At 36.8% G+C, this 25,502-nt stretch overlaps 1 protein-coding gene across 1 annotated transcript; it reads left to right on the forward strand.

The window, feature by feature from the left end:
* Positions 1 to 23,649, forward strand: LOC140158857 (X-ray repair cross-complementing protein 5-like). The gene is given in 19 exon segments (XM_072182111.1): positions 1 to 147; positions 5,879 to 5,992; positions 6,474 to 6,657; positions 7,628 to 7,799; positions 8,051 to 8,499; positions 8,931 to 9,043; positions 11,948 to 12,148; positions 13,100 to 13,190; positions 13,563 to 13,623; positions 14,013 to 14,091; positions 16,162 to 16,355; positions 16,907 to 17,012; positions 17,253 to 17,325; positions 19,079 to 19,191; positions 20,452 to 20,548; positions 21,168 to 21,188; positions 21,191 to 21,234; positions 21,963 to 22,034; positions 23,359 to 23,649. Coding segments are annotated over 19 exon segments (2,220 nt in total). The 5' UTR covers positions 1 to 129; the 3' UTR covers positions 23,377 to 23,649.
* Positions 23,650 to 25,502: the final 1,853 nt, after the last annotated feature.

Consider the following 25,502-nt stretch of genomic DNA (forward strand, 5'->3'; position numbering starts at 1 on the left):
GACCTGTTTGATTGATCACATGTGATGTATGGTGACCCTTTGAGTTTGATTTTCCAAGGTGTTTCGCGCTTTTTTCGTGGTTAAAAATTCACTCTAAATACACCATCTTGGCGTCTTTTTGGAGTGACAATGGCTGGAAAGGACAAGGTATGTATAATATATTTTGACATGACGAAACATGGTCATGATGGTCGGACATTATGATTTGGTCCGGTACTAGGTAAGCTTACAAAATACAAACATGACAAATTACAATGGCTGCATTGCAGCAATGATGATTGCATGACCATCACCATTATTGCATTGGCATGTCCGGTCCATGTCATGCATACATGGCACTGTCGATGTCAGACGAGCACAAACATGATGAATAAATAACCTTCAGAACTTCTTGGTCGGAATGCTGGCATTTTCTTGGCGGGGGTATGCCTGCCACTTCCACATACTTGTGCATAATACGGAAGGTCGATTTGTGCCCATAAATGTTTAGGCCTATGTTAAACTGTATGTTATACAAATTGTACAGCTATCATTTCTACCCTATGACGAACCGACATACCTGTAAATCAAATAGCCCACAAAAAACTGGTCATCGCTGGTATTTTTCATGAAGAAAAACGACACTTTTTTACGCCGGAACATGTCCAAAACACGTCAGCTGACGTACAAGCCTCCCCACGCATGTACCTAAACAAGCCGTGTTCATTGTTTAATTGTCACCTGCAGCTGTTCGCAAGAAAACTCTGCATAAAATTACCTGGGGTCGTTATCAGGCCTGAGACACACTGGCGCTAGTTTGAGGACAGTCACTATGAGTTACTAATGTCGGCACATGCAGAATATGCGTGATGGGTCGCCATTTTGTGACTCGTGCAAGCTAACACAAACAAATTATTGGACTTAATAATCTTTTCAAGTTTTAATAAAACGTGCATCTATCATGATAATATTACATTTTATTATTTGAATTACATAAGCTATGTCATTGTCAATTTTGTGTCCATGTTATTTTTTATATGGATTTACCTGTGTTGATTTTAAACTGTTGTGAACGTTGAGCTATGCAAATTGGCAGGCGATTACCCACCATGCAATGCGAATACACGGAAGCGATCCAGTTTAGGATGCATCGCAGTTCCTGTTGTGTAAACCAGGCGTAAACCGCCCATCCAACCTGATCGTGTGCACAGGATTTGTGCTGGAGGCTAGTTAATGCGCACAACCAATGCGCAGAAGAAGACCTTGATACTAGGCGGAGCTTACGTTTCACAAGAATGATTGACAGCTGTGAGTAAGTGAAATTCTGTTCTGTGATTGGTACAAAAATATGGTTCTCGTATAAATGAATATATTATCCATGGCTTCAAAATTAGGAACCGTTTCTTCCACAGAGCCCTATATAGGGCTCTATGGTCTCTACTCATCATACACGACCGTAGAAGATCTGGCCAGCGACGACGCTTGCCAATCAGGCTAGCTATTTGTACGGCGTGGCCTCTCATGCTTTTTATTATCTCTGGTCTTGTCACGCTGGTAGATTCGCCCACCTGTGATTACTGACCTGGATCTGACAGAAGATTGTGGAATTTACGATTTTCAGCAGCAGGATTTTATGAAACTGCCAATATTTGCAAGTATTCTGAAGGATCGGTAATAATTAAAATATTTTTCATGGTGTCGGTAGTGCAAGTTGAAGTTAGTGAATTTGTGGTTTTGTATGTTATGTGCAAGAGTGTTTTCAGGAAGCGTAAATAGGCAGGCCGTTATGCTAAGCTCTCCATCTTATATGTAAGTTAAATGACGAACTGGACACATCACACGGTAGTGTGATGTGTCCAACCTGGATATAGGGGGAAATATTATATACTGGGCGGGCCAGGGCCCAAGCGTTAAAATAATGTTTGGAAAGAAAAACAAAATAGGAAGGTCATAAAATATTGTTGTAGGTAGGGAGTCACAAGATATTAAGGGACCGTTCACAAACACTTGTAAGGGGGGCCTGATGCAAAAAATGTCATCGCAAAAATTTTTCGGGCCCCCCTTTACAGACCTCCAAAATTTCAGGGCCCTCCCCCCCCCCCATTTTGACATGAAAATTATGGGTCAACCCCATATAAAACTTAATTTTCCCAGGAAAATATTTTTCAGGCCCCCCCCCTTAGGAGGGTCAAAAAAATTCAGGGCCCCCCTTTTTGCATCAGGCCCCCCTTACAAGTGTTTGTGAACGGTCCCTAACCACAGATAGTGATTAGTGTGTTTATTTTATTCAAAAAGACTGATTTCAATAAAAAATTTGGCAGGTGGGGTCATAAAGTTTTTGATGCCGATATAGGGGGTCACAATTGTATTGATGCCGACTTTTTGTATATTTGGAACCCCCCTCGGATGAACATCTAAGTTTCCATAAACAACTTTGTCATTCCTCAAAACAATATGTAACTTCATTAATAAAAAATTGAAATCCTACTAAATTACCCTATGCCTGGTCAAGCACCCTCACAGACCCGAATGCATGTAGTGAGTGTGCTTGGTATATCCGCCATCTTTCAATTACATGGGTGGCCAGCATCCTGGCCCGCAAATTTAAGCTTTATGAGAAGCCTAGCTATTTTAGTTGCAAAATGAGAACACAGAGTGGCTTATCTTTAACCCACATTCTCAATCTCTCATGCCAGAGGTTAAAATAAAACACTCCCTAACTAATTATCAAAAGATCGTAAATTTAATTTCTTGAAACGTGAAGGCGAAACGATTTGTTTACAAGTAACAATCCTTGTTCCGACACCGATTCCATTCATTCGGCAAACCACATGATCACTCAATCATGATATCAATGCTGGCCATGGTGTTGTGCTTACTTGGGCCTTTAGATGGAATGTAAGATGTATCCTCTGTTGTGAAGAGTGAAGACTGACTTGTACTGCTGTGATAATACCTCTGCCTTCTGTTGTGGACGACTAACATACAAGTTTGTTCTCAAAAAGTAAAGATGGAATGCCGATCTTATCAATCTTGAAGGATTTGACATAACTCCACAATCTTTTTGCAGGATTACTTACATCTTCTTGAACACACCTTGAACACACCTTCTTCTTGGGCTCTTGTTGAAGGAAAAAAAGTCCTTATGTAGCCCATCCAATTTCATCACAATACCCTCACTGCATAATCTAATATGGGGCCATGTTAAAAAACAACTTTCTGCCAGAGAGCTCCCGTTCCATGGGTGAACTTGTTGTACATGTAAGTCTTCTCAAGAGCTCTATCTATGCCATTCTTGAATTCATTGGTAGTCTTAGCATGCACTGTACCTGCAGGCAGTCCATTCCATGCGCTCACCACTCTATTACTGAGTGAAAGAATTTCCTCTGATACGGAGTCTATTGTGCTGCTTCTGTACCTTGAGGCTGTGACCTCTTGTTCCCATATCTTGTTGTGCCATTTGAAAGATGGAGGCTGGGTTGATGTCATTGACACCATCCATTATCTTATACATCTGTATCAGATCTCCCCTTAATCTTCTGTAGGCTAATGTGGGTAAATCAAGCTCTTTCAATCTCTCTTCGTACGTCATCTCTTTCAGGCTTGCAACAATTTTTGTGGCTCTTCTCTGCACTCTCTCAATCCTTATATTATCTCTGTGTAGAAGAGTGAGTCCTTCCACATATTTGTTGTGTGCCTGTTTCAGGGCTATCTTCACATCTTCCTTAAGTTTGTTACTCTGCAAGGTCTGCTGTGTCTCTATACTTCCTCCAGGCATTGTATCTTCTACTCCTCTTACTCATGAGTCGCTGATGTCTTTGTTCATCCATGGTAGATTCCATCTACCAGAAAGCAATTTAGTTGGGATGTGTTTGTCTGTTGCACTCTTTAAAGAATCCTTGAACAGCTCCCATTTCTCTGAGCATGTTCTGTTTTCATGTGATGTCATGAAGGATCTTCTTCTATCTTATCTTTATTTGCCTTCTTAGGCCAAAAAAAAATTGTTTGTTTCAAGAGTTAAACCAGTAAAGTGCTGTGTGTTTTGACTTATTTACCAGTCTTCAAATTGTAAGTTTCAAGTGCAATATCTGGTAAAAAAAAAAAAAATCTGACCTACCGACCCAACTGTTTCATAAGGGCTCATATTGAAATACCCTACCACGTTTTCACACAGAAAGAAGGCAGGATTCCCCTCGCTAAGCGCGCGCCTCAGGAAAGCTCGGTCATAAAGCGGATGGATTATATGCATCAGTGATACACCCTGCCCAGGATTTTAACAAAATTTTCTAGCACAGGAAAGCTGCAGGATGGCGCACACCTTCCTGTGTAAGGGAATTTCAATATGAGCCCTAATCTTCTATGGACAAACAAACCTTTTTTTTTTGGCCTTATAGATGAAAACTGTCCTTGGTTTTTTCTTGTTTGTTTGAATATTTGTGTCACATTCAGCTGTTGCTGCTTCATGGTCACTCATGCCTGGGACTACTTTAACATTTCTGACACTATCAGGCATTGTAGTGAGGATTAGGTCTAAGATATTGCCCAGTCTAGTTGGCTCATGCACAAGTTGCTCCAGGTGAAATTTTTCTACCAGGTCAAGCATAGCCTCATTTACAGGAAGACCGGCCATATTGTGGGTTATCCTCAATGCTAGTCCTGCCATAATATATCAGGTACGTTAAAATCTCCACAGAGTAGCTGTTTCGGAGTATTCTTAGTGATTCAAGAGATGTCGGATCTCTGTCTGTTGGTCTGTAGAATGAAGCAATATAAATAGGTGATGATTTCCATACTTCAACCTTAAGAACCACTAGCTCGCAGTTTTTTCCAATTCACTTACTGCCAGGTTGTCGCAGTATGCGATGAATATACCACCGCCGTGCCTGTTTTGGTCCAATCTCTTTACCAGAAAGCCCTCGGCAAAAACTTCGGCATCTGTGTACGTACCATCAAGTTTTGATTCTTGCCCCATGATGATATCAGGTTGTTCTTCATCAATATAGTGGCATGGTATCTTTGACATTCTTTCCCCTTGAGACCTTGGACGTTTATTTCAATCGGTAGATGGGGGTGGTTGGAATTGATGGGATGTGGTTGACCTTACAGGGGACAGAGATATGCATATTCATGTTTTTCAATGGTTAAACAGCGATGCAGAAAAACTATTCATTACCAGGACTGAACAATGCAAAATTTTCGATGTTTGTACCAGGGATTTTCAGACATGGAGACTTCTACAAAAAACGTTTAAAAAAAAAATTTTAAATATTTTTTAAGTTGTAGACCCAAAATGTCTTCTTATTCAAGGTTGGAAGCAGAGAAAAACTGCTATTAAAAAGAAAAATTAACTAAAAGCTCTGAGGTTTTCATTCAAAGTTGGATAAAGTTGCACATTTTAATTACTTTTGCTTCTATTGAACAGCTGCTAGCAATGCATGTTAATTCAATATGACCCTGGCTGTTCAATAGAAACAACAGTAATTAAAATGTACAACTTTATCCAGCTTTGAATAAAAACCTCAGAACTTTTAGTTATTTTTTTTTTTTTTAATAGCAGTTTTTCTCTGGTAGCAACCTTGAATAGCAAGAAATTTAGGGTCAGTCTATAACTTTTTATAAAATTACAATTTTTTTTTACATACGTTTACATGGTTAACCGACTGGATTGTGGTCCGTTTAAAGGGTTAGACAAATAACCGTTAATTTACACCCCTAGCTGTGATCGTCCGGTATCCTTTACAGACTTCAGAACTCGGTCATCAGTGATAGTAATTTTAGTTTTACAAATGTAAGTTACTTCAGATTGATTACCCACAAAGCATATCTGTATTTGCCTGTTGTCAAGTTACAAGAAATTCAGTACCTCATAATGTTTCACCTCATAACTCATATATTTCAGGAAGCCATAGTTATTTGTTTGGATGTAAGTTCCTCTATGAACCAAGCTCCCCCAGGATATGCCACACCACTGGAGTCATCACTGGATGTCATTACACTCATCCTACAAAGAAAGGTTGGTAAACTCTTCACTGACGTTTAAACTGTTTGGTCAAAATGTTTTGAAAATTTCTTTGAATTTTTTTAAAGAACAATGACAAAAGACCACACATCTTTAGCCTACAGTGGAAGATTACGATATGTTGCATAAAGTCTTCTTGTTTCTGAATAATTTGCAAGAATATGACATATTATGACTAAGTGAAGTACCGTACCGTACTTGGTTTGACCAACTTTGAGACATTTGCACCAAAATGGTCAAAAAATGCTCAATTCTAATCATTAAAAAGCCTGATTTTTGCCCAAATTTCAAATATTTTTGATGAAGTTGGTCAAAATTTAAAAAAAACATCTTTTGAGATTTTCTCCAAAAATGAGCATTTTGGCCCAAATTTGCCATTGGACAGGTAAAAACCTACCATCTTTACAAAGTATTTATTTTAAATTCCATACAATAATGTTATGCAATATATGATCTTTTAAAAAAAAATCAACAGGTGTTTGCTGAATCTAAAGATGAAGTTTGCTTAATCTTGTTTGGCACGGCAGGAACAGCCAATCATTTGGCCGATGATGGTCAGTATGAATACATCACAGAGGCAAGGCCCATGGCACCTGTCAACCTGGATCTTATTAAGTATGTCAAACAGGAGATCACACCTGGACCAGCGAGTGCTGATTGTATCCTTTGCTTTGTGGTTTCTGGTACTTTTCAGGGCTATAAAATCCACAGTTACCATGGTACTGCACTGCCCAGAAAAAATTCTCAGAAGAGTTAAATCAAAATTAAATCTGTCAAAAATGCACAAATAGAGGAGCTAAAAAAATATGCAACAGTGCCTCAGCAAATCAGCATGCTAATTTTTGCTCATGAAAAAGCATCACTGCATCAAAACCCAGGAACTTCCAGGGACGCTGCCCTCTTGACCCCAGGGGCCCACTACCCCACCTGTTAAGGCTTGTGCTCTGCCTTCACAGAAAATATTCCAAACAGCAGTTCCCAGAAAGGAAATAATTTTCTTCTGCCATGGTACTTTTACTCTTGTACAAGTAGTCTCAACAATATACGTATGATCTCTCACTGATCAAATGTATAATTAGGCTTTTAAAAAAGGTTTCATTGCCCTTTCCTGACTAACCCATAAAATCAGTTACTTTTTTTTTTCAAATTGGAAATGTAGCTTTTGTAACATTTTTGTACTAAATATTGGTGAAATTTAGATCTTAAAAGGTGTAGACCCAATGTATTCACCTAAAGACGTCAATGAATGCGGTATGTTTAAAATGCTATATTTCTTGAACTGCAAGAAGTGTTTGCTGAATGTCTTACACAACAGCCTGTGCCTGCAAACGAGCTAGAATTGATAACTGTAAGTGTTTCTCATTGACCAAATGGTCCATGGCAAGCTGTAGATACCACGGAATACTTTAAAATCTTTTTTTAAAAAGATCGACCTACCGACTCAAATAAATTTTGAGCTGAAAGGGCAAACAGACCTTTATTTTTATTGGCCTTGTAATGGTCCAAAACTAGCAAAGATTTCAAACTAGGTTTTCATTTCAATAATTGCATTAAATATTTCTCATTAAAAGGGAACATACATTATGTAATAGCCCTTTGTATACAATCCTTAACTGACTCGGTATTCAGGCGTTGATGTTCTAGTAATAGCATTAGATTGTTTACACAACACTCTCCAGGCGGGTAAATTTACCACAAGTAGGATCATCCTCTTCACCAATCTTGGAGGAGCATTCAGTGATGACAAACTAGATCAGGTTATTGGAGGCATCAAGAGTTTGGGGACAGACGTCAACCTCATGTAAGTGTGTTGAGTAGCGAACAACAGTGCACACTGCATAGACCCGTACATTAAAACACAATAACTTCCAAATTGTACTAAATTTTATCAATTTTAAAAAAAAATCACAAAAACTTCTCAAAACACCTAGATGTATCAACTGCCAAGTTACATAACTGCCAAGTTGACATTTTCATTCTTACTTTCATTTTAACGTTAACATGTGTGTAGAACCGTTTTTGTTTACTTGAATGTTTTGATTATTATTATAGAGGACCCAGTCTAGATGATGATGATGATGATGAAGATGGTGCTCAAAATGGTTCCGATGAAGCAGGACCATCAACATCCAGCGGCCAAAGAGGCAGACAACCACACCAGAAAGAAAAGACACCACAACAGAGAGCAGGAGGAAAACTAATGAAACACATCTTGGATGAAGTAGGGGGTGAACACTATGGAGTTCAGGAAGTACTTCCGTTGCTGAGTTTCTTTGACAAGAAAGCTGTTAGACAGACTCCGTGGAAGATCAACTTGGAGATTGGAAGCGAGCTTAAGATACCTGTGTGCGGGTATCTGAAGGTGAAAGAATCAACCGTCAAATCCTGGAAGTCCATCTACATAAAAGGGAAAGGGAAGGAGTACAAGCCGCAGACAATTAGGTCCAAACATCTGAATAACGATGAAGAGACAGAAGTGGAGAAAGAAGACCATGTTGAAGGTAAGACAAGCTAAGAATAGAATTTTCAGTAAATAATAATTGAGGATGCCAGTTCTTAAAGTCACATAGAGGGCATTTCGAGAAAATGGCAAAGACGATTGTCATGTCCATGTAGCTTTAATGTTCTACCACAATATTTCACTTTGAAACTTGCACAGAGGGAGTACGTAGATATCCCCCTTTTTTGTATAGCAGAAACTGACACTAGCTCCATCTTCATGATTGTGACTTAACCCCCTTTTTAGAACTATCATCCCCATTTGTTAGGAGGGCAAAAGGAACATTATTTTCAGTAAATATTCATATGCGTTGTCAACTTGTCATCATAAATGGTTGTCCTCAGCATGATGTGCATACATAGCTGTTCATAGAAATCCATTATGTGCATGCAAAAGAAAATATAACAATGTATGTCTCCATTACTTTGTCAGGCTTTCGTTATGGTAATGACATCATTCCAATATCCGAGGAAGACAAGAAGAATATGGGATACCAGAACCCTGGCAAGGTCCTACAAGTTCTCGGATTCTCAAAGCAGGAGAATGTAAGATGGCATGAAAGGTGTATTGAATGTGCTATCAGGGTTATAGCTAGCCCAAGTTGAGTGCCAGCTAATTTTACTATCCAATTAGAGTGCTGGCTTGGGGAACAATCATTTTAGCGAATGGGGTTTTTGCGTTTTTATGATGAAAAAAGCATCTGCCGGTGTAGCTACAACCCTGATCCCTATATTCAAAGAAATTATGTGATATTTTACCATAAAATCTTGTGTAACAAACTGTCTGCCATGGGTGTTAAGTCCACAGCCTGGTTTGAATCTTATCTTTGTGATCGTAAACAAATTGTTCAAATTGGTGGGGTTGAGTCTGATCCTCTTGTCATAACATGCGGAGTTCCCCAAGGCAGTATTTTAGGTCCTCTTTTATTCCTATGCTATGTTAATGACATGTCCACTTCTATTAATTGTATTATGTTGCAGTATGCTGATGATAGTGCTTTGATATATTCCGACAAAGATCCAGAGAGAATCAGTCATGTTCTTCGTGATAACTTGGAGAGCTGCAATAAATGGCTTATAGAAAATAATCTCTCTCTGCACACAGGTAAAACTGAACTGATTCTCTTTGGATCAAGCGTAAGGTCAATAATGTTTCTGATTTTTCTATCATTCTTAACAATGGTCAAATAATTAAGTCTAAGCATACTGTTGTTTATCTTGGTCTAGAACTTAATCAGTTTCTTGATGGTGAGGAAATTGCAACTAAAATTGTGAAACAAGTTAATTCTCGTTTGAAATTCCTCTACAGACAAGCAAATTTTTTAATCAAAAGTGAAGAAAATGGTCTGCTCAGCTCTTGTTTTGTGCCTGTTTGATTATTCTATTTCCTCCTGGTATTGTGCCATTTCTAAATATCATTCAATCAGATTGCAGCGAGCTCAGAACAAAGTTATCAGATTTATCCTGGGAAAAGATCACATGTATCATATTAACCAAGCTGACTTTCAGGATCTAGGCATTTCAAATATCAGAACAAGGGCTGAGCAGCTCCGTTTGAACCATGTTTTTAATATTTTTCATGATGTTTGCCCAAGCTATATGAAAGAAAACTTTGTCAAATTATCTCATCTTCATCGTTATAACACTAGGGGTAGCAATTTTAATTTCCAAGTTCCAAAAATCAAAACAGCAGATTCTGCTTCATTTTTTTACAATGCAATCCATGATTGGAACAAACTACCCGAAAATGTAAAATTGTGCAATATAAAATCAAGGTTTAAAAAAGATGCTAAAATTATCCTCTTAGACCACATGGTTATATAGTTTTTAATATTGTAATTTAGGTGTTTCATGTTTTAAATAGTTGTATTATATATATATTTTCATTGTTATTTATAAGGACCCCTTTGGAAATAAGTCTCTGACTTTAAGGTAGAAACATCGGCTACGGTGTCATGCACAGATTTGGTTTAAAATGATAAAGGATGTGTAGTTGGGTGAGAAAAACTTGCCTGCCAAATTTTAATTTTTGCCAACAAAGCGTTTTTGAGTTATGCCATTTTTTATCATTAGGAAACCCCATTGACTTTGCACATAAAGTGGTTTTGACACTAAGCCTCGTTCACTAAAATTGGTTAAAGTTTGAAAATGGATACTATGTTTAAATATTATTTTTCTCCTTTCTATCCCATTTATAGAACTGCTTTTTGGATCTTTTTATTACAAAAATGTTACCAAATAATATTAGTGACCTTTTCCCTATATATTGGCCCGTAATAAAGGGGATATTTGAAGGTAATGTTAGTACTTGCTCAAATTTTCTTGATTTGATCTAGAAACACTGAATGACCCAATTTCATAATTATTGTCTGAGCTAACCATAGGGCCAATTTAAACAAACAAGGTGTCAAATGAAAGGTTATTAAATTTAGAAACTTTTCTCGCCAGCTTTTTTTAATAAAGTGTTTCTATTTTAAGTTATGGGTGTTTCTAGATTTCCCTAATTTAAAAATAGAAAAAATGATTTTTCTCCAAAAATAAACACTTTATCAAAAAAATCTGGCGAGAGAATTTAGATATTAGGCTTATTAACCACCCCAATAACTATGGAAACCATATCACATTCCCTCTAGGCTAGCAATAATTATTTGTAGAAAAAATTAGGGAATTTTCAAAAAATAAAGAAAAACATAAGAAATGTTTAAATTTTCATGAAACATTGATAATAAGTAGATCAAAGACTTATCTTAACTTGGTTATATATTTGATATGGATGCATAATTCTGATTTGATATAGTGGCTATTTTCCTGCATGGCCCTATTATCCGATGCTCCTACCTTAAGGGATATCCTTGGCGTATTATCGTGTCAATTTTTATGTTTTAATTTGTATTTTATAATAACTATGTTCTTGTATTTATGTTCTGTGCAATATGTTATTTGACTCTTACGATGATATGCTTAATAAACTCAAATCAAATCATACAGTGTATGTATGTTTCTGTTGCTATGGTATTTTTTTTAAATCTTTAAATGTTGTTCCAAATTTCTATACTGAAAATAGTAAACAAATTCAGAAGAGGTCTGTTCTTGCTTCTGTTGCTTCTGAAAGAGAATGGCAGAGTAACAGTATTTTATTATTTGAAAATATTACTCTGAAATTAAGAAGACTGCCTAAATGCTTACCCTAGCATAGCATAAGACGATGTAAGTCACAAAGGGAGGATTTGCCAGCAATTCATTGCAGTTCCTTGTGGTACAATTGGATAAGCTGTCAACTTGAAATTGTGAGTGCACTGGATCGATCATAGCTGGTTCTGATTTTTTTGTTTCCTTGATTGTGTCAGTTCTCCAAACCTTCCTTTTGTTTGAAAATATCAATAATCAGGTTTCTAAAGTTGCTAGCAGACTTTTGTCCTAAATGGAGAATTTACATTTTCTTGTCAACAGATAAAACGTCAGCACTACATGGGCAACAGTGTGTACTGCTTCGCTGCAGATCCTAACGACAGGCATGGTGGGGTGGCGATGTCTGCTCTTATCAACGCCCTCTATGAAACCAACAGTGTTATCATTGTACGCAGAGCGTATTCAAAAGCAAGTAGCCCACGAATTGGATTTCTGTCGCCACATATAAAAGCAAAATATGAGGTGAGTATACAGTATATTGGAATTGTATAGTTTGAATTGTTATTATTATTGTATAACACTTACCCATATTAAACCAAATGTGTTAAATTGGCTTCTGTACTCTATAATGGTACTGGCAGCATACAGCTACATTTTGTATATTCCATAAGCACTCACATATCCAGGACTGGGGGCAGAGTGACTACTAGTAGCCGAAAATAGGCTGGTTTTGCATAAGCACCCAGAATGTGTGCACACCCCCCGCAACCCCTTGGATACGCCAATGATTAATGTAAATTAAGCAACGGCAAGATGCTTTCACATTTGCTGATTTGTTTTAGCTGTTTATTGCATGAAAAGAACCAGGTAAGGCTAGGGTTCCACAATCCCAGCAAACACAAAAATGTTTTTTGTTGGGATTGTTATTGGTCAAAACGTTTTAATAACATTAAATGTTCGTTCTGTTAATATTTTGTCAACACGTAAAATAACATTATGAAGGATATTTTGTATCAAGTTTTGGAAAATGTTTTTGAATGTTGTTAAAACATTTTATACCCTTCATATACCTTTTATATAACCGACATTTGAATGTTTTTTGACAAGCCATGCTAACCTTCTGCGAATGTTTTCAAAAACTTCTTGTGTTTGCTGGGATTTGCCTGGACTAATCATTGGCGTATCCAAGGGGTTGCGGAGGGTGTGCCCGTAATCAGTGCCCTATTTCCATATTTAATCAGTATACATACAATATCAGGCAGAAAGAACTGATAATAAAGTTGAATTTTCACTCTATCTCTGAGCAACCAGTGATTGGTATTTGGCCAATGAGATAGCGTCCTTTAGCAGTACAATAAAACAAGTCGCTCGTCATGCAGCGACGGGAGCGTAAACTCGGCTTAAGTCTTAGTGAAGACATATTTGTCCCAACTGTACTAAATGTTTGTATCATTTGATTCTGAATATTTTCAGAGTTTAATGTACACAGAGTTGCCATTCATGGAGGATATAAGGCAGTATACCTTCTCATCACTCACTAAGAGCAAAAAGCATCAACCGACAGGTAAGTTATATACCTACATGTACCTATCTACCTACATGTCATGTACCTACCTACCAGTCAGCATCATGCATTTTTGCACCTGCGGCGTACCTCGAGAGATGCTTCCAAGTCCTATGGTCCAAAGCTGCAACTTCAGCCTGCTGTTCAGCCCACCTGAGGTTGAGGCTTGAGATGTGTCTCTTAGTGGTGTGGTCTTTATCCATTCACTGCAGGTGGCCAAACAACTGTAGGTAGCATTTCCAGAATGACTGATATGAGTTGGGGGCATTTTGGATTTTGGAAAGATGGTTCTTGATGTGGAAGTAAGGCTAATTGGTTCTTGATGTGGAAATAAGACTAATTTGTTGATACCATGTTGTAATTTCTTTACAGATGCTCAACTTTCAGCTGTTGATGACCTCATTGATAACATGGATCTGACAAATGCGACAGAGTAAGCATACTTTTCATTTCAATTTCAAGTTTTTTGTGGTTGCACTACAAGTGTGATGGCAAGCTGACCTTGCACTTGTGCATTTGCGCTGAGCTATGAACTTTTGTGCACATTGTTTGATACTTTGACAAACAAAATACACACCTACATCACTACTGAACTTGGTTAGAAACATTGTGCATCATATTCAATCATTCTTTATTCATAAGAAACACACAACTAAATGTATAGAAAACACTTGGCTTGGTTTGAAAGACTCAAGTTCAGGCAGGTTGGACAATTTTAATTAAAATGAACTAACTAACAGTACTTTAAATTCTTTTACATTCCAAAAAAAAAGGAAATGTTCAGCACTAATTTTTTAACTGTTTTCAAACTTTTTTTTCCAGAAATGAAGATGGAGAGAGAGAAGAAGAAGCATTGAAACCAAAAGTGACCTGTAACCCCCTCATTCAGAGGCTGTGCCATGTAAGTCGGTAAAAGTTACTAATTAAAATATATTATATATTTTCAAACGAGCAGATTTGAGGATATAATTGAATACCTGAGTGGAAGAAGGGCCCAACTCCATCAAAACTTAATATTTGGAAAGGTTTTATAGACAGAATGTTTTCATCTTCAGGGGACCTTTAATGAACATACAGTATTACATATATTTGAAATCATATATGATGTTTCCATGGCAACGGTACAATTCTCAATACAAGCTGGAGTTGGGCCCTTCTTCCACTAATATATACTGCCAGTTCCGTAAGCAGATATGTTATATGTTATAAATAGCTACAGAAATTAGGAACTTATCCATTAATTGCACAAGTAGAAGCATGGTAATATTGTGGCGGATTAGTATCTCACCACTGGCACCAATGTGGCGGAACCGGCCACTGTGCGCCGGAATATCGAGCTTCCGAGTTAATCATGACAAATGAATCCCACAGCTGGCACCAATGTGGCGGAAACTATCTGGTAGCGAGCGTCTAAGGCAACTTGGTGATGACGTGGGCGTGCGGCCAATCCGCACAGTCTACTAGTCACACTAATGAGTCAGACGAAGGAGTTGGATATTATGTCATTGTTCTCATCATTTATTGATCCAAGTGATCGGCTGGGAGCGGTAGTAGTGGTTATTGATGCAGAGAGAGAGAGGTATGTCTTGACCAACCTGCCTCGACGGTCGCAGGGTACGGAAGAGCAAAGAATGATTGGCGCATCGGTTTATATACCCTGATATCACATGACCTGAAATAACTGAAGGCGCCATCTCTCTTCTGAATCCATTTCCGCTACAAAATGTTAGCAAGAGAGTTTATTGTGGTGAAAAGCAAATTTCTTGGATAAACAAAATTCCTCTTTAAACCAGGAAGAAGGGCCCAACTCCATGGAGTTGAGCCTTTCTTTCATGAAAACCATGATTAAGTGTACATGGAAAACTATTTAGAGAGTGGATTTTGGCTCATCTTTCACACACAAGGAAGAACTGTCTGCTGGCAATAAAATGCTGGGTCTAACTCATTTTTGTGAAAAATTGGGAGTTGGGCCCTTCTTTCATTAGGTATTCAATTTCAACTGGAACTGTTTGGTGTTCTTATCAATTTTGTAGATTTTTGGGTTCAAAAAGATCAAATGTAATGAACATGCATGAAATAAATTAGTGTTTGCTGTGTCAACATGCACATTCTCTGACTGAGGGTTTACATGATAAAATCTATGCCAAAATCTACAATTTTTCACATCCACATGCATATATAAAACTGCAATTTGCAGCGACATATGTGACCTGGCAGCACAAATGAGCCGTAAATTCCCTAAATTGTATTCTGAGTTACGGTGTAAAATGTGTACGAAGGTCGTATTCATCGGTAACTTAAGCTGGCCCGACATCTGTCTCATTTTGATAGTCAAAAACTAATCAATAATCCTATTGTTGAAGTGGATAATAAGCTTCTACCTTAGATGGCTATAGAACTTTTAATAGCTCTGGTCTTTGTTTGCTTTTGCTAAATCCTGTTCAAGTGGTGGGTTACCAGGCATTGTATTTTGTACAGGTATGCATAACCAACAATTAACAATGAGAGAACTTTCTTAAACCTTCGTTGACTTGGGGATGATTTGAAATGACCGCCAATTATGACTGTTTGATATTTATTGCCAGCAATGTGGAAAAAGAGACACATGTAAAAAGGTAAAAGCTATAATTTTGTTGAAGGAGCAAAGTTTAACAAACCATAACCCCGCTTCTGGATATCGTTTGAAGTCAAATGATATACCATTTTTAAGTTTATGATGTTTATTTTTTAAACACGAAATAAAACAAAATTGACCGGGGGAGGAATTTACGGCTCATTCGCTGTGAACGGTCACATATACCGCTGCCTTAACATTAACTCGATCGTTCATAGTGTGCCATTGTTGTTGTAATAGTTTTAACACAGTTTCATCAATAGGTGACACACTAACACATGTCCCAGAAGTAAATCAGTAGGCACTCAACTTGGTCTGGTGATAACCCTGATATTTGGTTTTATTGAATTATTGCAGTGTTTAATGCACCGGGCTCTCAATCCAGATGACCCACTCCCAGATATACAAGAAGTAATCGCAAACTACCTCCAACCGCCACAAGCCTTGGCAACTGAATGTGAACCATATGCACACAAAATCAAAGATCTCTTCAAATTAGAGGTTGTGAAGAAAAAGGAAGAGCAAGTTGGAGATTCATTGTGGAAAGACAGGTAAATGCAAATTATGTAAAAAAAAATGTTATTTAGAATGTAACGACATGATTGTTCTTCATGCTAACGGTTCTGCCACAGACATAAGCAGTCGGATTATGCCCTTAATTCTATCCAATACTTGATTGATATCATTAGAGTACATAGCGCAGAATTGCTGACCCATGATTTTAACCCTATGAGCACTACCTGCCAATTATCGGCCTCTACTTTGATTGGTTACAAAGAGGACTATATCATGTATTGAGCCAATCGGAGATATGGTAAGAGTAGTCAGTAGGGCTGAATGGGATAAAGCTTAGTACCAAGAGATATAAAAGCTCTGTTTTGATTGGTTACTGAGATGATATATCATGTAATTAAAGACAAGAAAGGCAGTAGTGCCCATGGGGTTAAACTTGGGTCAGTCATGTAAGGGGCAACACAACAATTTTTAGGGGGGCTTTATAAGCTACCATTGTCCTCTGGCTCTCTTAAAAGTGTAATATTTTCTTGTGAAATTTGAGTTTGTGTAACACTTTATTGACTTTGTATGCATGTTATATTCCTAGTGACACAAATCAAACAGGACCTGCTGCAAAGAAAGCCAAAGTTGAAGATGGAGGTGATGCTGCAGACTTCAGTATGGCTGGGTTAGCTAAAGGCGCAGTCACAGAGGTAAGAACAGCATAAGAACTGCTCATCTAGTTCTTGATTTTGTTGCTTACTTTTACCTGTATTTTGACTGTAGTCTGGAAAAATGTTTGGTTGTTGCACTGGAAAGCCTCCAATCCAAGGTACACTGTTATGATAGTGTGAAAACAGTTGGTTAGTCATAATTATGTATTTTGATCTTTGCTAATTCAGTTATTTATATAAGTAGAGTGGTTGACACTTTTTTTTTTTAAATTTGATTAGGTTGGCACAGTTGACCCTGTTGGTGATTTCAAGAAGATAATTAGCCAGAAAGATGAAGACAAATTCCAAGAAGGTAACTTAAAAGGGCATTTTGTGATCCACAGCCTCATCCCCAACTTTTCTCAAAAAAAGTTGAGATTTTTATATCACTGGAAACCTATGGCTACATAATGTTTATATACAAAAAATTTCTTGCAGATTATTTCGTTTAGCAAAGATATCGTGAAATTTGAATTTCGTTCTGGTGCACCACATTACAACACATTGTCTATGGAGCAGTGTAATACACATAATCATTCATAACTCGCAAACGCAAAATCAGAAACAACTGAAATTTTGGGAATAAGCTTTTTTCGTGGATATCTACTGAAAAAAGAGGATACTAGGATCACGAAATACTCCTTTAAGCTGATTGTACACTAGATTGCTGAGTGATTGCAATGCATCCCTTTTGAAAAGTGATAGGCAATGACAAATTTGAGGGATGCATCATGCATCATTTTTAATAATCACATTAATAGCGATTGCAGACGACAATTAAATTATTCAAAATACCACAAAATACATGTTTAGAAAATCCCATGGCTGTCAATAATTATGTTCTGAATTATTTCAATCCAAAGTTAATGATCGAGAAAAGTAAACTAATTATCAAAATAATAGATCCAGTTGGTAGGCAATGATTGGTTAATGTATTCATGTGACAAGCGACATCACTCAATTTATTCAACTCGCAAAAGTGACATTATATTTGCAAAAGCGATGCCTATCAATCGATCAGCTTGATGTCTATAAAACTAAGTAAATACAAGCATGTGTCAGGATTGCTTTTCTGCAGAAATTGCAAGCGATGAAGTATAAAATCAGCTTTAAAAACTATTGGTCCACTTTCCAGCCACATTATGACCCTAAGTCGACGTCAGAGGATTTTTTGTTTTTATGACCTCTACAGTGTGATACATTACAATTACATATTGGGCCTGCCTATCGTTTATTACAAGTAAAAATAAAATCTCATATCGTTTATTCTCATTCTTATTCAGTTAAATATTATTTTGATAACTATAAACTATTTTATTGAGCATAAATTAAAGTACCGTCATAAAAACTCCCCTTACTTTAAAAAGAACAAAACTTTATGTCTTTGCAAGCGTGTACGATTATTACGCACTAGGTCTACGTATACAACTCGCTGCATACACACACCTTTCTACTAACGTGTTACAAATACTCATGATGACGTAGGGTTACTACGGCCTGATAAATGACACCAATTGTCCAATCTGATTTATGTGTCTAGGAACTAGACCACTCCCACAGAATTAGAATCTTAAATTTTTAATGTAATGCTTGTTTCTAACAACACTTATCTCAGCATCAGTCCATCAAAAGCTTTGTGTAAAATGTCAATTAATCTGTATTAAAGTCCCATTCAGTGATTCCAGTGCAAGTGTAAAAAATTAAAATTGTTTATAAATTGCTTAAAAGTAAAGGATAAGTCATTCAAATTGTCGTTTGGTATTTCTGGAACGAAAAAATTTGGCAAAAAACAAAGAAAACAGCAGTATTGACGAAGTTGAAGTCCCATTCAAATACAAGTAGCTAATTTATATACTGTCAGTATATAAATTACAGATTCATGTAAAATGCCTCATAATACACAGCTTTCGGCTGAACCACTAGCGGGTTATGTTAGCACGTCTATGACAACGACAAAGGTACCAAAATCTGAATTTTGATGATTTTTACGATCGTCCGAATGAGCAAATCACTGAATGGGCCTTTAATTTGACCTTATGTAAATTCTTTCTTTGGTTATATTACAGCATCTCGTCAAATGCAGGACAGAATAAACCAGTTAGTCCGAGATTCATTTGGTTCATCATTCTATAACAAGGCATTGGAATGCCTTAAAGTGCTCAGACAAGAATCTGCACAGGTATGTTGTAATGCAAGTATAATTATCATTACATAATCTGCATTTGAACAGATAGCTACTGTAATCACAAGCATTAAAGGGCCAAGTAATTTGCTTACAATATCCAAAAATATTTATGGTGGAACAATAAAATTCATAATCTTCAAAAACCTGCCAAATTAATTTGTTTTACAGTCAAATGATACCTTTCATATACAGTATGTTCAATATGTTTGTACTGAAGTAGAGCAATCAAGTACTAATTCTGTTTTTGTTTTGTTTATATCAGACTTGTAGTCGAGTCACTGAAAGTCGAGTCAAGTCATTGAGCCGTCGAGTCCTGAAGCCCTTCAAGTCCGAGTCGAGTCATTTGAAGTTATCAGTCGAGTCGAGTCGGACCATTCTGTCGAGTCGAGTCGGATATATTTTGTCGAGTCATTTCGAGTTACTGAAAAGTAGTAGTCCACTTGCCCATTTTGCATACTCTGGCTATTAAATTTAAGCATAAAACTCTGATTTATATTGATTTGTGTGCAACTGATAGATTTTCACATCTGTATCTGATCTTTTCAGTCACTGCACTCCCTCTGTTTGTTAGCTTCCCAAGTGGACTACTGACTTTGCCTTGCGGTTAAGATTTTTAACACGGGACTCTATGGAGAGTTAGGCCAATTTCTGGCCTAACTAAAATTAGCCATGATGTAATGCATCTTTAAATGGATCTGCCTTGTGATTGGTCGCCCATATCTCGCTATGGTTTAAATCTTCCGGGCCCGCGCCATTACAATTAACTACACCGTACACAACTATCTGTGGTATTTGCGGCGCTTTTGTGTTGACGCGACCATTTTACTATTGAATACTTTAATTTTAATAAACATCAGTATAATTTTGAGTTCAACGAAATGGGTTCATCATGACTAATGATAACATATCTTAATAAAATTCGACTATGGCATAGTCTACTAAAAAGTGTGTGTGTGGGGGGGTTTCATTGGGTAACAAAATGAAAAATGGGGTCATTGAGTAAACATTTGAAAAAAGGGGGTCATTGGGTATAACATTTTGAATAAAGGAGTCAACAGGTAGAAAATTTTGAACCAATCCCAGAATATACATGTACATGTACACCCCCACAATTTAGGACTATGCAGAGTTTCAAGGAAAATAACACCTTTTGACTCACACCGCCCCCTCAATACACCACCCCACACAGTTGACACTTCACAGACTCACCCTAACAGCCATACACAATTATACTCTTGTTTGTTTGTTTTCCAGCTTGGTGAGCCAGAACAGTTCAACACATTCCTCAGGAAGTTAAAAGAAGAGCTTCAACAAAATTTCAAGAAAGGTTTCTGGCAAGAAATTGTGAAAGGTATGTAGAGGTATATGAAGACTGATTGTGATGCATCGTGCATAGTGCATCGTTTCATTTTAGTTAAGAGGATTTGGAGTGCAAAGTAGTTGTTATTTTGTAGAGTGTGATTGTCACGGTGTTCAACCTGTACAAACTGCAATGTCCACTATTCTTCATGGCAAGGTCCTTTTTTTCTATTCTTCACGGCAAAGTCCTTTTTTTTTCACTGACCGATGTGCTCGTCCCAATTATCGTATGAAAAAGAACTATTTATTCTCATTAAATTATCACGCCTGGATCACACAGTGCTATGCAGCTTGTTTCAGAATGAGATGCTGATTGTTTTGTTGCTTTGATTCAATAAGCCAAGCAAAGCCCCATTTGTGTGTTTACACTGTACACACGCTAAAATGGCAAAGAGTGTGAAAGAATGCTGATAAAAAGTATAACAACATTCGCTGTGCACTGATCTTCAACCTCATAAACCGAACCTCATAACCATCTATTGAAAGTGGAGATAGAACCGAAATCCTAAGATGAGCTATAAGTCTAAATGTGGATATCACCTTAATTTTGAACAAATTATGATATAATTTTGAATTGTTTATGACAGCTATATAATTGTGATTTTTTTCAGCTGGAGTTACTTTGATATCATCCGTGAATCCAGTGAAACCACAGTTACCAAAGACGAAGCAAAACAGGTGAGCACAAATAGGCAATTCCAGTTGAAATCCACACACCCTCTATGGAAAACATTATCGTAATCTTCCACACAGGGAGTATGAATTTCAAATGGGGCTACCTGATTGGGTGACTCCATTGGAAATCTACACCCCCTGTGTGGGAGATTACAGTAGTGTGTTCTATAGGGGTGTATGGATTTCAACTGGAATAGCACAGTGTAGGACTCTTGCCAAGGGTCTTGTAATTATGTGACATTGAATTATTACCAACTGATTCTGAAAAGTTCTGCCTGATATATAATTGGTCTGAAGTATGGGCAAATAGAGTCCCTAATTATGGCTTCAAAGGGGTGGCCTAAGGAATAAATACTCAGAAATCAATTAAGATTGCATCCAATCACAGGCCATGGGGAGTTTGATTGACAGGACAGTCAGATATGAACTAGTATCTTTAATTCTGACTTTTAGGCCAAAACAAAGATTGTTTACTTGTCCTTCACAACTTTTTCAGAATTGGGTCGGTCGGTCAGGATTTTTATTTTTTAAACTTTTTCTAGAGTTTCCAAAATTAGGGTCGGTATTCATTTAAAACAAAAACAAAAATTTCCAGATTTTCCCGATTAGTGTCAGTTAGTGGAGGACAAGCAAATCTTTCTTTTTTTGCCTTATTATAAACATTAGTGTTGCATTTGAATGTTGAATGAATCATACCTATAATGATTTTTTTTCATTCTTTTGTCATCTAGTTCCTAGAAGCAGCTGAAGATAAGGAGGAGGATCAGCCGCCACCTCAGGCAGAAGAAGATGCTGATGATTTGGTGAGTATTTTCCTCCTTGATTCTTTTATTTGTTAAACTGACTATTTCCTCTACAGTCTTGCATTTTAAATCAAGTCATAAATGTCTGCTTATTCAAGATCACATTAATCCTTACAATCGGAGTTGTGTGTGGGAGTATGTATAAAAGAAATGGACATACCGTGATTTGTCCGAGTATAGTCCTACCCGCTTTTCAGGTGAAATTTTTTCAAAATTGGGGGGTGGGATTATAATCAAATTTAAAAAAAAAAAAAAGGAAAAAAGTTTTTTAAGTTATTTATTTTTTCGGTTTTGTAGTGTCCCTGGACCTAGACCTAAATGCTAGGATCATTCATGGTTGACCTAAAAAAAATGAATGATGTTTTGTGTTTTTAATATGAAAATTGATAATTTGTATTCATGTCATACTCTATTAATGATTTCAAATGCATTCAAATTCAATGCATTTTGAAATCATTAATAGAGTATGACATGAATACAACTTATCAATTTTCATATTAAAAACACAAAACATCAAGCAATTTTTTTTAGGTCAACCATGAATGATCCTAGCATTTAGGTCTAGGTCCAGGATACCCAAAACCGAAAAAAATAAATATGGTAACTTTTTTTTTTTTTTACAATTTCTGGAATTTTTCAAAAAATGGGGGGTGGGACTATACTCAAACGTGGGACTATACTTGGACGAATACGGTATTTGCCTGTGTGCGGACCATAAGAATGACATCGGAAATGATGTTATAACCACTGAGCTAAGCATACTGCCTGTTATTTGCTAGGCTCAAAGTTTGGGTGTCTTTAAAAGATCAATATTTGTGATAAATAACAGTGGAATACAATGTTTTGAACAAAAACGCCAATGCTGGCTCTCTGATCATATCCTGTAAGGTCAAAAGAAATGTCTCGAAGCTTGCGAAGATTTTGAAATCCAATGTGGAATTCAACCCTGCCCCCTAATCAAACTCACTCAAAATAAATGTGAGATACTCGAAACTTTCAAAACTTACATTCTTATAAATTAAAGTGTTAATCAGACAATTCTTCCAAGAAAATGCTTTTAACATATTTTTAGCATTTTCTGTAAAAAAAATTAAATTGGTCAATTTCTCCAAGTCAAATGTGTACCCAAAACAAATGAGCTGCAGTTCTGAGACACATTTTTGTTGCATTAACAGAAGTCTAAAAAATCAACCTGAAATTAATTTTCCCCACTTTTGTTTGTGTGTGTGGGGGGTGTTTGTTTTTGTTATTGTTTTTTCAAATCTAAATACTTAACTTGCTCTTAATCTAAATACTTACATTGATTGTACATTTTCTCTTTCAGTTGGATATGATGGAATAACACTCTGTGAAGACATATGCATAGATCTATTAATCTTCAATTAATAAGAGAATTACATTGAATAAAGTCAATGTTATACAATGTTTAGACAGCTTTGTTAGCTATGTCAGCAAGCTACATCAAAAATCAACAGATTTATCTGTTCATGTTAATGGATCTCACATTGTATAACTCTACAGAGTATACATGCCTTTGTTCATTGTAATTCTTTAATTAATGAAGGTAACAGACCCGGATGAAGAAGATACACATTCTACCATGCTTATCACATGCTTCTAGGGGTGTTCAGGATATCAACTTTTAAAGTTTTTTTTCCGTAATTCGTATTTTAGTTTTTTGTATTCTGTTCACTGGACAGTTCATTTGCATAACTCAATTTGCAAGAGATGTCAGACAAGGTTACAGATATTTTGCAACATGATTTATGCCATGTTTCTTGCAAAAACAAAGTGAAAGAAGAATTAATAGCAATAAAGCATAATTGTTATGCTGGTAGCAAAATTCTCTGATTATTTGTACAAAAAAATGACAACTCTTATTATTCTTTTTCATAATATTTTGTTACAGTTAAGTCAGAATGGGCTATTCCATTTGAAATCCATACACCCCTTATGGAAGTCAAAGTTTAATCTTTCCACACAGGAGTGTGAATGCCAAATGGGGCTACCTACATGGGTGACTCCATTTGACATCTACACTCCCAGTGTGGGAGAATATGGTCAAGTCTGTATGGATTGCAACTGGAATAGGCCAATTGTAGGATCAGTACTAAATTTTTAAATGTTAATTTAGTATTACCAATGTTTCATGCATACTTGTTACATAACAGCTCACATAATTGGTCAGACATGAATAACAAAATGTCCTGCTACTTTGCATAGAAAAGTAGGGAACATCATGGAAAAAGATATTTTTTCAACAAATATCAGTCGCAGTATGAACAAGGACAAATTTTAGGCATGATGGTTGTCTATGCCCTTGGTTGTACATTAATGTCATTTTCCATGGGAAAGATCAGGCAGCATGGTCCAGAATAGAGGCTATCCACTTTACTCATGCATGACTTCTAACAAAAGGTGCTGATTCCCGTAGTATTCCTCATTCAAAGCAATTTAATGCACGACCTCTGAGTTACCTACATGACTTTGGCGGATTATTTTGAAGCAGTCATGGTTGCACATGCAGGTACTTCTTTTGAAAGTCCTAAACAAGGTATAGAAGTCGTTGATAGGATATGCAACTTATAGAACACGGATAACCTCTATGAAAATAAGGAGGAGGAAGATCATAAGAGCAGCTTAGTTTTCAAGACCCCAGCCACTGTTATTTCCTGTAAGACCAAAGTGAAATTACAGGCATTCAAAAGAGCAGAAAGGGAACGGCAATGAAACGGCAACGTACTAACTCAAGCTCAGCGATCTTCATTTATCTATACATTCATCTATGATGTAGCAGCTAATTTGCAGTTTTTGCAAGGCTCCTTTTTATTGCAGGAATATTACCAATTAAATAAAAACATTTTGTATAACATCTTGAAACCTGAGGATTTAATTTTTAAGAGAAACTTATTTTCAAACTGAAGTCATTCCAAACTTTTTTGTGTTAATTTAAATTGTTGTGTATCCCATATCCCATGACAAATTTCTCATTAAGGTTTAACAGTTTTGAAGTAACCTTTTAGCTGTAGTAATAACCTCAGATAGCACCTATGTGAAATGTTAGTAATGTAAAGGTACTATTCTCAAAAATGGCACAATGTGTGGAAAGATAAAAAAATGGCACAACATTATCACTTATACCACATTTCTATTTCCAACTCTGCATGTTTAGATGCTTATTTTTAGACAGTGCACGATTTGAGGTTATTTTTCGGCTATGGCGGAATATGGAATTCAGGCTATGACAGAATACAGAACTCAGGCTATGGCAGAATATGCATGACTTACGCTATGCGTAAGGCTAGTCAACACAATACTGTTACTGAATAAATTGGTATAGGTTATTCCAGTTGAAATCCATACACCCGCTTTGGAACCCATGGTCTTAATCTTCCACACAGGGGGTGTGAATTTCAAGTGGAGTCACCCATTCAGGTAATCCCGTTTGAAAATCACTCTCCCTGTGTG

This window comes from Amphiura filiformis, chromosome 8 (assembly GCF_039555335.1).
Source record: "Amphiura filiformis chromosome 8, Afil_fr2py, whole genome shotgun sequence".
In the NCBI taxonomy this organism is placed as follows: Eukaryota; Metazoa; Echinodermata; class Ophiuroidea; order Amphilepidida; family Amphiuridae; genus Amphiura; species Amphiura filiformis.